Source organism: Natrix helvetica (genome assembly GCF_964273705.1).
Source record: "Natrix helvetica genome assembly, chromosome: 2".
Lineage (NCBI taxonomy): Eukaryota > Metazoa > Chordata > Lepidosauria > Squamata > Natricidae > Natrix > Natrix helvetica.
This window is the reverse complement of record NC_138552.1, coordinates 291,091,784-291,104,378: the sequence shown is the minus strand read 5'-3', so window position 1 is coordinate 291,104,378 and position 12,595 is coordinate 291,091,784. Positions and strand designations below refer to the sequence as shown.

The following is a 12,595-nucleotide window of genomic DNA, read 5'->3' as shown; positions in this document are numbered from 1 at the left end:
GGAGAGGTGTTTCAGGAGGCCAAAAATGCTATATTCAGTATATAAGACACACCCAGATTTTCACCCTCTTTTTTGGGGGAAAAAGGTGCGTCTTATACGCTGAAAAATACGGTAATTTCGATTTCTACAGATAGTTCCCTGTATGACCATTTGCTTAGTGACCATTTGAAGTTATAACAAAACTCCATGGGTATATTTGCAACCCTGATTCGAAGTTCTGACAGCTGTGCCCTCTGCTGTCATGTGGTCATAATTCAGGCGCCCAGCAATATGTCACATTTTGGCTATTTGCAATATTTTGATGTCATATACCTGCGTTTTAGGATGGTTTTGACCAAATTTACAGTTTTGGGCAAAAATTGGGTCAATGACCGCCATAAAAATGATCATAAAATCGGTCCTGATTTACGATGGTCACAATTATGACCATGATGGGTGGGTTCCATTATGGTCGTAACTCGAGACTACCTATAGTTCAGACATGACTTCAGAAACACTGGGGTTTGAGAGGTCCTTGGTACTCTCTGAGCTTGTTTGTTTTCTTGTAGACGTTTCATTACCCCACTAGGTAACATCATCAGTGCTAGTAAGGAGTTTGCTGATGCCTCTTTGACAGCTTCTTGACTCAAGTGAACAGGCCAACCCAAGAATCTCGAAGACCGCCCCCACCCACACAAACAGGCAAGATGCCAGAATATAAACTGACAGCAAACAGCACTCCTTACTAGCACTGATGATGTTACCTAGTTGGGTAATGAAACGTCTGCAAGAAAACAACCAAGCTCAGAGAGCACCAAGGGTCCCTCCTTTCAACCCAGAGCTACAAATACTCTCCTTTATTGATACCCTGGTGTTTGGCACCAATGCAGTCCAAACAACCTCTTAGCAACCAATCTAGAGTGTAAGATGTAATACTGATCCCTAAAATGGATCCCGGAAGGGACGATGGCCTCAGTAAGAATGCAGAAATTCTCACAAGCTCCGACTAACCCCTACATCCCTCAACGCTGCATCATTCTCACTGATTATCATTATATCATCTTCATTTTAACAACCCCATAATCCCTTGCGGGATGAAGAATGGAGCAAGCAGAGTGTTTTAATGGCCAGATGCCCTTCCTGTTGCCAGGGCGGAGTTTTGTTCAGCAGATATATTCTCAATGTGCCCAATAACAACTGACAGTCATTATATACCAGATCGTATTTATTCTCCTAAAGGGATAAAGTGAATCTTCAAACTTTTGAAGAATCAAAAGTTGAAGTTCAAGACCAGAAGGTCCTGGATCTTCGACTTTTCCTCCCAGTTAGGACCACCATAAACACTCTTGTCCAAAATGCGAACGATCCCAATAGGAACCAGATTGATAGCAGTGGCCGCCGTGTTGAATGTCCTAGCTGGAGTCCTTAGCAGAATTGCTGGATCCTTGCATTCTTTGCTGCTTCCTCTCCAGGTACCGAGCGCGAGCATCTCTGATCGACTCTTCGTCGTTCCGCTTCTCCATCTTCCTGGCAGGTTCACCTGGTGCCTTTTCTGAAGACAAAAGACCAGAGTTCAAAATGATGAAGGAGAACTCCCGTCTGTTCTGACCTAGGCTTCCTTAACAAGCATGAAGCAGAGTCTGTGTCCTTGCAAAACCTCTTTTATTTGTACGACTGTGGATTCCTTTCATTCACAGTCAGCAAGGCTTGTCTTTCAAAGGAATATTTATCAACACGAACCTTATCTCACTTGGCGAGCTGCCAGATAACTGGTTTCCAACACTTGGCACAGAGTCTTTTATAGTTCGCAAACAGAACTTTCCACTCTTAAAATTCATTTCATTCATTTCATTTATTGGATTTGTCAACCGCTCCCTCTCTCAAGGGGACTCGGGGCGGTGTACAGACAGAGTAAAAAACATTATATACAACAATTACAAAACCCCACAAAAACAAATTAAACACAAGTCTGTACAATAGTGCAAAAATTAATTAGTGATTAAAACCAAATTAAAATACCCCAAAATTTAAAATAACCAGCCAGGAGAGTCGAGGGATTAGATCATGATTGCGATTGGGTCAGGCCAGCTAATTGGAACAGGTGGGTCTTGAGTTTCTTACGGAAGGAGCGGAGATCAGTAATGATTCTAATGTCAGGGGGGAGGTCGTTCCAGAGGGTCGGGCCCATCACAGAGAAGGCCCTACTCCTGGGCGTCGCCCGCCGGCATTGTTTGGCAGACGGCACCCGGAGGAGTCCCTCTCTGTGAGAGCGAACCATCCGCTGTCTCCTCCTGTTAGAGCCGCCATCCTCGGCTTAAACTTCGCATTTGCTAGCTGTCAGTCTGCCATGTACACGGGAGGAAGATGGACAGGAGTGGGGAAGAAGGGTACCAAGTCATTGTACCTTCCAGAGACACCATCTCAAGATCAATGCTCTGGGAATGGAATGCAACAACTCACCGACCAGCCTGCCGGCCGTTAAAAAGACCTTCCCAAAACAATTTATTCAAATATAATTGGACGACAAGGGACCAGGAACCGGATGGGAAAAGTTAACCGGCAAACTTCAGCACGCGAACTTCAGTTCTGGCTTTGCTATTACAACAATCCACTTGGCTTTTAGTAGAAATATACCTTTCACTTCAAATGGAGTCGAGGGTCTTTCTTAGCTAAGGGACCAAGTCGGGGCAGGTCTGACACCTCCTCTCTCATCACTTAACCTAGACATGGATTACCTTCTGAACATCCCACCACTTTGAAGCTCACCGTTCTGTCTTTTGAGGTCTTCCTTCCTTTTCCAATTAGCCATTTCCTCCTCTGTCACGTTCTCCCGGGCCATGCTGCTCAACTCATAAGCGTCGATCTGGTGAAGCCGAGGAAGGAGATCCTGCACCCAGGTGTAGCGAATTGGACACACCGTCCTTAAGTAAATCTTGGAGGTCACCACAACGTCGTGGAAGAGGATCCAGTCCAGCTGGTCTTCCTGATCATAGAGCTAAAAATGGTCCAGGGATATAGGTAGAACACAGAACAATAGGGTGGGAGGGGACCTTGGAGGTCTTCTAGCCCAGCCCCCGACAAACATCTGAAAGGGTTTCCTTCTTCTGTGGACCAACCCACTTGGAGACCCCGGAACAGGAATGTTCCTAGTAGAACAGAATTGGGGAACAATGGTCCCTTTATGACTTGTGGACTTCAACTCCCAGATTTCCCATGCTGGCTCAGGAATTCTGGGAGTTGAAGTCCACAAGTCATAAAAGGGACCATCGTTTCCCAATCCTGCATTAGAAGAACCAATGACATCGCAATATCTGGTTGCAGAATGATACCAGTGGTCTACTCTAAGCCCCCAGCTCAAACCCTGAGCAACTGAACTACAAACTCGAGAAGGTCAGAATGTCAGGCCTGCAGCCATCTTTTATTTTGGATCTTTGGCCTGCTACACTTTCTATTATGCTACTGTAATAAATTCTTAATAAATTGGAACTTTGAGCAATAATTTGCCTTGGACTCTGATTTACTTTTGGATGCTATTTGGAACCCTGATACAGAAATGCAAAGGTTCCCGAAGAGGCAACTTACAGCAGATGATGGATGAATACAGGCCACGCTGCCGTGTCCGTCCATGGTGCGAAAAGACTTCCCTGAGGACCTGGAATTAAAGCCGAAGAAAAGGGGAGGAAGAGGGAAGTGTTGCATTGGCCTAGAGGTGGAGCTCTCGCCTCATAATCAGGAGGCTGTGAGTTCAATCCTAGTTAGTGGCAGGTATTTCTCTCTGTGGGCACAATGAGAATATATCTGCTGAACAAAACTCCGCCCTGGTGACAGGTACGGCATCCGGCCAGTAAACACACTGCTAGCTCCATTCAGTTTCCCAGGCTCCACCCCAGAAGGGATTATGGGGTCATTAAAAGGAGATGATGATGAAAAGGGGAGGAAGATGAATTTGCTTTGCCCCAATGCCAGGATGTTTCCTAAAATTCTCCAGTTAGGAGAAATCACAAAAGCTCCTTGCAACTCTGCAACAAAAATCACGACCCCAAAGGCTGCATGCTGATTTCATTCCCCTCCATCCCTCACCGAATGAAAGGCCTTACCTCCGGGCCACGTTGGCAAAATAACCTGCGCAGAGACACCTCCTAAGGATCTCATTCCGGGAACCGTCAAAGTCTTCCTTTAGGAAGTCTGGCAGCTGGAGAACAAAATCACACAGAGAAATATTCTTTTTATTGGGGTTAAAGAAAACTGTTTTGTTTAGGCAGTCAGGTTTCCAAAAAAATGCACTAACTGTCTCAAGCCAAATTTCAAAAGAAAATTAGTCATTTATTAGGAGCATCACAGGCAAGATTTTTTTGTAGTCAGGTCTAAGCTTTGTTTGAGTTATAGCTGAACTTTACCCGTTCCTTCCCTCCCCTCAGTCTGTGTCATAAATCACATTCCCCAATGAGGTGCACCCCTCCCAAGTCTGCTGTGGTAATCTACGATTCGACTCTACCCGAAAATATGCCCCCTATCCTCACCATGGCAACTTTAGGAGTTGACATTGGCCTTTTGCTTTTTTGAATGCAATTTTATAAAAATCATGACGATTATTTTAATTTTAGTACATTCTTTACTATGGACATTAAAAAATATATTATAGGTAATCCTCAACCCCAATTATGATCAGAATTGGGACCAGAATTTCTAAGGTCAAGCAAGGCAGCTGTTAAGTGAGTTACATCTGAATTAACAATTTTTGTCCGGTTACTAAATGTATCATTGCAGTTGTTTAGTGAAACATGCAGTTGTTAAGTGGATCCGACTTCCCCCATTGCTTGTTGGCAGCCAGCTGGGAAAGCTGCAAATGGCATTCACATGACCCGGGGACGCTACAACCATCATAAATCCACGCCAGTTGCCAAGCACCTGGATTCTGATCACTTGACCATGGGGAGGCAGCAACAGTCATAAGGACGAGGACTGGTGATAAGTCTTTTTTTTTCAGTTCTGTTGTAACTTCCAATGGCTGCACACTGAGGACTATCTACTGTTAAATGGATGGTGGTGGATAATAAAACAGACAAGAGCCAATGGATACATAGACGATCTCAGGAACACGGAGGATGACAGATTGAGGGAGATCTCAAAAGATTAAAGTTATGTATGTATATAGTGTATGGAGATAGATCGATAGAAATGATAGACAGACAGACAGACAGACAGACAGACAGACAGACAGACAGACAGACAGACAGACAGATAGATATAGATAGATGGGTAAAGATAGATAGATAGATAGATAGATAGATAGATAGATAGATAGATAGATAGATAGATAGATAGATAGATAGATGATAGGTGGGGATAGATAGATAGATGATAGATAGATGATAGATAGATGATAGATAGATAGAGGGGAGAGAGTGAGAGAGAAAGTGAGTGAGAGAGAGAGAGATAATAGCTAGCTAGATGATAGGTAGGCAGACAAACGCAGATTGATGGATGACCTCAGTTGATTTTAGAAGGAACAGATGGACAGATAAACCTCCCAACAGCTTGAGATGGTCTCCGATTGATAGAAGATCAAAGCAAGCAAGAAATGACGCAACATCCATTGGCAAGCTTTGTTTTACCTGTTTCAGCCTGTTGACGATTTCCCGGAGCTGTCTTTCTACGCTGAATGCCAGCTTCACAGCTCTCCAGTGGACCCAATTTTCTTGACACCAAACAGAAGGAGACTCGCTGGAGAAGAGCATCAAGAAGACAGCAAAAGAAGTAAAATTATACTGTTCCCCGCCTGGTAGAAAATGCATAGGTTGCATTTTGCTGTAGCCCTAAGCCCAGGAGGAGCAGGCCGTTTTAGACAAGGTGCAGTGGGGAAGACCGAGCAGCTGCCAAACCAATATATCAAACATCTCAAATTAAAAACTCTCAAATTAAATATGAATGTTTTTAAAAGGTTAAAATCGAAGCATGCGTGCGAAGCAAGCCAGTACCAACGCTGCTAGGAACCCACCACCCCTGACCTGTGGCCTTACTCCTAAGTCAACCCTTGTTCTTTAGCTGTTACCTTTGTCTGGCAACTAATTAAGCGAACTAATTGTCTCCTGCAAACTCCACTCCCCTTTCGCTCCTCTTTATTCCCTATGGGAAGCGCCATTCACCATCGATCTGTACCTTTACTCCCGAGTCGGCCCTTGTTCCTTAGCTGTTCCCTTCCCCTGGCAGCTCTATGCATACACACATCGGGAACAGACTGCAGCTGTTCTTCTGCCTCACTGATGTCTGACTCCGAAGGCAGCTGATAACTGGCATACGGCTCTGGCCCCCTCTCTGCCTCTGACACGGAGCCCTCATCAGAGCCTTCCCCAGATTCTAGGACTGGCCCATGTTCCTCCCCAACCACCACACTGCCCGAATCTGCTACCAGCTCCGCTGGCGGGCCACAACAACTCCCAGAATTCAACTCCCAGCCATGTTGGCTGAGGAATTCTGGGAGTTGAAGTCTACCGATCTCAAAGTTCCTAAGGTTGGACACCCCTGCTCTAGACATTTACAGGATCTTAATAATACAATAGCAGATTTGGAAGGGACCTTGGAGGTCTTCTAGTCTAACCCCCTGCCTAGGCAGGAAACCCTACACCATTTCAGACAAAAATCTTGCTGCCAAACAGCCTTGAGCGTCTTCCCAGGGCTAAATATTCCCTGAATATTCCTTATTCACTGAAGACGATCCGGCTACCTTGCTTTGCATTGCTCAAAGATATTCAGGAGAGTGGTGAAGTCATTGCTTCCTCCCATTTGTAGAGAGAGCTGTTGGTGCCGTAGCTCAGCTTCCTTCTGCTTCTGTGCAGCCCCTAAGAAATATGGAAATATTGGAATCATTTTTTTCTTTTGTCCTTCGAAAAGCAAACTCACCGCCATTCAAGAAACACTGGACTGACTGCCAGCTTTTTTGATGAACTTTCTACAGATAATACCACTTAAGGACTTAGCCACTTGAACAATTGTTCTGCGCTAGGCTTCACAAAACCACGAAGCAGGCTCCTTGTCCCGACAAAACCCCTTTTTATTAAGCTCATGTGAATTCCTCTCATTCATATCCAGCAAATTCCCGACAAACAGTCTTTCAGGGGTAAATTTACAACCACAGACCTTATCAGGCTTGGAAAGTTGGCCAGGCCGATATCTTCCAAATGAAAAGCTGTACCAGAAAATACTTGGCAAAGAGCCTCTAAGAGTCACGAACAAATCTTCACACTAATTAAACCAACGAACTGTCTCCTGCAAACTCCACTCCCCTTTCGCTCCTCTTTTATTCCTTCTGGGAGGGGCCATTCAGCATCCACCTGGGGCCTTACTCCCAAGTCCACCCCTGTTCTTTAGCTGTTCCCTTCGTCTGGCAACTCTGCGCATGCGCACACTGGGAACAGGCTCCAGCTGTTGTTCTGCCTCACTGATGTCCGACTCCGAAGGCAGCTGATAACTGTCAGACGGCTCTGGCCCCATCTCTGCCTCCGATACAGAGCCCTCATCAGAGCCTTCCCCAGACTCCAGGACTGGTCCAGGTTCCTCCCCAACCTCCTCTGAGTCTGTCCCCAGCTCTGCTGGCCGCCAGCGAGCCACAACAACAATAATGGATGTTATCTAGAAGAGTGACCGGCAACCTTTTGGGTACCGGAGACCGGTTCCATGGAGAGTTTTTCCGTGGACCCGAAGGGGTGTGGTTTTTTGTGCTGCCTGCATCCCGTGGATGGGGCTTTGCTTGTTTGGTTGGTAGCATGCCTAGGGTTGGGCCACGGACCAGGCATTGGGAACCCCTGATCTGGACCTCAAAATCAGATCTTCCAAAAGGCCAATGTTGATTTGATTGGTGAAAGTGCTTCAGAGAGTGTGAGATCTGCCCACACACACTAAAAGATGTTTCTAAACTGAATCTCAACCTTTTCAAATTCCTCATCACAACATGGTATATATTTAGAAAACCTGTTTGCAGTCCTTTTCCCCCCAGATTCTCTCCGTCATTGTGGTGCAACAGAGCCCGTTTGTAGATGCAGTGACACCAATTTTATACTAACATATTTAAGGTGGTTTTTTTGGACAGGGGGGATCTCCCTCCCTCCTTCCTTCCTCCTTTCTTTTTTTTCTTTCTTTCTCTCTCTCCCTCTTTCCCCCTCCCTTCCTACCCTCCCTGCCTCTTTTCTTCCTTCCTTCCTTTTTTCTTTTTTCTCTCTTTCCCTCTTACTTCCCTCCATTCCTCTTTTTCCTTCCTTCCTTTTTTCTTTCTCTCTCTTTTCTCCTTCCTTCCCTCCCACTTCCTTTTTCTTTCTTTCTCTCTTCCCCCCTCCTTCCTGCCTTCCCTCCCTCTTCCTTCCTTCTTCTTTCTTTTTTTCTTTCTCTCTCTCTCTCTCTCTCTTTCTCCCTTGTTTCCTACCCTCCCTGCCTCTTTTTTTCCTTCCTTTTTTCTTTTTCTCTCTCTCTTTCCCCTTCCTTCCCTCTATCCCTCTTTTCTTCCTTCCTTTTTCTTTCTTTCTCTCTCTTCCCCCCTCCTTCCTGCCTTCCCTCCCTCTTCCTTCCTTCTTCTCTTTTTTTTCTTTCTTTCTCTCTCTCTTTCTTTCTCCCTTGTTTCCTACCCTCCCTGCCTCTTTTTTCCTTCCTTTTTTCTTTTTCTCTCTCTCTTTCCCCTTCCTTCCCTCTATCCCTCTTTTCTTCCTTCCTTTTTCTTTCTTTCTCTCTCTTTTCTCCTTCCTTCCCTCCCACTTCCTTCCTTTTTCTTTCTTTCTCTTCCCCCCTCCTTCCTGCCTTCCCTCCCTCTTCCTTCCTTCTTCATTCTTTTTTTTCTTTCTCTCTCTCTCTCTCTCTCTTTCTCCCTTGTTTCCTACCCTCCCTGCCTCTTTTTTTCCTTCCTTCCTTTTTTCGTTTTCTCTCTCTCTCTCTTTCACCCTTTCTTCCCTCCATCCCTCTTTTCTTCCTTCCTTCCTTTTTCGTTCTTTCTCTCTTTTCCCCTTCCTTCCTTCCTTCCCTCTTCCTTCCTTTTTCTTTCTTTCTCTCTCTTCCCCTCCCTCCTTCCTTCCTTCCCTCCCTCCTTCCTTCCTTCGTCTCTTCCTTCCATAGGAAGAGTATTGATGAAATTGGGTGTTGGAAAAATGACCACGGATAAACAAGAAAACAAACTGATAATAAATAAATAAAAATAAATAAATACCATTTAAAAATAAAATATCCTTTCTTGGATAGTAAGGAATCCCTAGATTGGATCGAGCTTAACGTTTTTGGTTTTAATCCCCCCCCCCCCCCGAAGCAGGTTTAAGGGACAAAACAAAAGCATTAAACCTTGCAGAAGTTTAACAAATCTGTTTAAAAACTGTCTTCACATTTTCCAGAGGAGCAGTGAATCTCCTAACTCCAACTTAATGGCCACTTTTTTTAAAAAAACAACAAGATTCTTTCGCTTTATAAAACTTCATCAAGGTTAGAGGGAAAAATAAAGGACATTCACAGCACAAAATTTTCCAAGCCACAAATCTGTCCAGCAGTGACTTTTTGCTGCCAAAGACAACTATTCCAGAAAACTTTGCTGTTTGGCATTTTCTACTTCATATCATTTTTGAGGACAAAAGAAATACAGCTCACTAGGAACAGAAACATTCTGTGGCTATGATCCCCATGGATATATCCCCAATTAACCTCCCAAACCACTGAATGTGAAAACAAGAGCAGTGGAGTTGCCACTCTAAGAACGGCTCTATCTTTTAGCCACTCCTGGCCTCACATCACTTTCCTGGAGGACTAATGACTGCTCAGTCATAAGTTAGACCAGAGTTGCTCAACCTTGGTCACTTTAAGGCTTATGGACTTCAATTCCCAGTTATCAGCTAATGCAAAATAAGTGATGATAAATGATAATTGTTCTGCTCAAAGCATCACAGGACCATCCATATATTTTGGCCAGAGAAATAAAAGAGGTCATAAATTAACAGGTTACTAAGACCTTCATCTTTGGACAATGTTGTATTCGGGTTGCCAAGACAATCTCAATCTTACATGGGAAAAGACCAGAATACAACAAGACCAGCATACCTACACCCATGAAAATCTACAAAAACAAATATAGATAGATAGATAGATAGATAGATAGATAGATAGATAGATAGGTAGGTAGATAGATAGATAGGTAGATATAGATAGGTAGGTAGGTAGGTAGGTAGGTAGGTAGGTAGGTAGGTAGGTAGGTAGGCAGACAGACAGACAGACAGACATATAGATATAGATATAGATAGATAGATAGATAGATAGATAGATAGATAGATAGATAGATAGATAGACAGACATAGATATAGATAGATAGATAGAGAGATAGATATAGAGATAGGTAGATATAGATATATAGATTAGATAGATTAGATAGATAGATAGATAGATAGATAGATAGATAGATAGATAGATAGATAGATAATAATAATAATAATATATTTATTTCTTAGCCGCACCCTCTCCCGAAGGACTCGGGGTGGCGTACAACGAAACATACGAAATAAATATGTAAACAAAACAAACATATAACAAAGACATACACTGAAACATACACAAGGAGGAGGTCGATTGATAAAACAATTAAAATACAGTATTTAAAACCCCTAGAAATTAAATATAATTAAAATACCCAGTTAAAAACCCGTCAGGAGCGATATGGTTAGATCAGAGTTGAGCCAGGCCAGCTGCTTGGAATAGGTGGGTCTTAAGCTTAATACGGAAGGAGCGGAGGTCAGAGGTATTCCTAATATCCGGAGGGAGGTCATTCCACAGGGCTGGGCCCGCCACAGAGAAGGCTCTACTCCTAGGCGCTGCCCCACGACATTGTCTAGCGGACGGCACCTGGAGGAGCCCCTCTCTGTGCGAGCGAATTGGTCGCAGGGATGTATGGGGCAGAATACGATCCCGCAAGTAACTAGGTCCTAAGCCATGGAGCGCTTTAAAGATAGTTATCAAAACCTTGAAACGCACCCGATAGACCACAGGAAGCCAGTGCAGCTCGCGCAGGAACGGTGTCACATGGGAGTACCTAGTACTCCCCATAATCACCCGCGCGGCTGCGTTCTGGACCAACTGCAGCCTCCGGGTGCATTTCAAGGGAAGCCCCATGTAGAGAGCGTTACAGTAGTCCAAGCGAGACGTCACCAGCGCATGAGTGACTGTGCGTAAGGCATCCCGGTCCAGTAGGGGGCGCAATTGGCGCACCAGGCGAACCTGGTGGAACGCCCCCCTTGCCACGGCTGTCACATGGTCATCCATGGACAGCCGGGCATCCAGGAGGACGCCCAAATTGCACGCCCGCTCCACGGGGGCAAGATGAATGCCCCCAATGGCCAATGATGGGATTAATTGGCTGAACCGGGGGGCTGGTACCCACAGCCACTCCGTCTTGGAAGGGTTGAGCTTGAGTCGGTTGTCATCCATCCAGATCCGTACGGCTTCCACACACCGGGACATCACTTCGATGGCCTCGTTGGGGTGGTTCGGGGTGGAAAAGTACAGCTGAGTATCATCAGCGTACAGATGGTATCCCACCCCGAAACCACGGATGATCTCACCCAGCGGCTTCATATATGTGTTGAACAGGAGTGGTGAGAGGACCGACCCCTGTGGCACCCCACAAGTAAGGGGGCGTAGGGTCGACCTCTCTTCTCCTGTCAACACACGCTGCGTCCGGTCAGAAAGGTAGGAGCCGAACCGATAGATAGACAGACATAGATATAGATAGATAGAGAGATAGATAGATAGAGATAGAGATAGGTAGATATAGATATAGATATATAGATTAGATAGATAGATAGATAGATAGATAGATAGATAGATAGATAGATAGATAGATAGATAGATAGATAGACAGACATAGATATAGATAGATAGAGAGATAGATAGAGATAGAGATAGGTAGATATAGATATATAGATTAGATAGATTAGATAGATAGATAGATAGATAGATAGATAGATAGATAGATAGATAGACAGACATAGATATAGATAGATAGAGAGATAGATAGAGATAGAGATAGGTAGATATAGATATATAGATTAGATAGATTAGATTAGATTAGATAGATAGATAGATAGATAGATAGATAGATAGATAGATAGATAGATAGATAGATAGATAGACAGACATAGATATAGATAGATAGAGAGATAGATAGAGATAGAGATAGGTAGATATAGATATATAGATTAGATAGATTAGATAGATAGATAGATAGATAGATAGATAGATAGATAGATAGATAGATAGACAGACATAGATATAGATAGATAGAGAGATAGATAGAGATAGAGATAGGTAGATATAGATATATAGATTAGATAGATTAGATTAGATTAGATAGATAGATAGATAGATAGATAGATAGATAGATAGATAGATAGACAGACATAGATATAGATAGATAGAGAGATAGATAGAGATAGAGATAGGTAGATATAGATATAGATATATAGATTAGATAGATAGATGATAGATAGATAGATAGATAGATAGATAGATAGATAGATAGATAGATAGATAGATAGATATAGATAGACAGACAGACAGACAGACAGACATATAGATATAGATGATATAGATATAGATAGATAGA

General features: G+C 43.8%; 1 protein-coding gene across 2 annotated transcripts in view; it reads right to left on the bottom strand.

The window, feature by feature from the left end:
* Positions 1 to 100: 100 nt before the first annotated feature.
* The window catches only part of DHX40 (DEAH-box helicase 40), a 49,535-nt gene continuing 37,040 nt past the window's right edge, over positions 101 to 12,595 (bottom strand). For both annotated transcript variants that reach the window (XM_081941864.1, XM_081941865.1), the window contains exons 13-18: positions 6,704 to 6,818; positions 5,595 to 5,703; positions 4,077 to 4,171; positions 3,562 to 3,631; positions 2,746 to 2,974; positions 101 to 1,531 (exon numbers count right to left, since the gene is read on the bottom strand). In XM_081941864.1, coding sequence (XP_081797990.1) covers positions 1,392 to 1,531; positions 2,746 to 2,974; positions 3,562 to 3,631; positions 4,077 to 4,171; positions 5,595 to 5,703; positions 6,704 to 6,818 — 758 coding nt within the window. In that variant the 3' untranslated portion in view covers positions 101 to 1,391. The remainder of the gene's footprint in view (positions 1,532 to 2,745; positions 2,975 to 3,561; positions 3,632 to 4,076; positions 4,172 to 5,594; positions 5,704 to 6,703; positions 6,819 to 12,595) is intronic.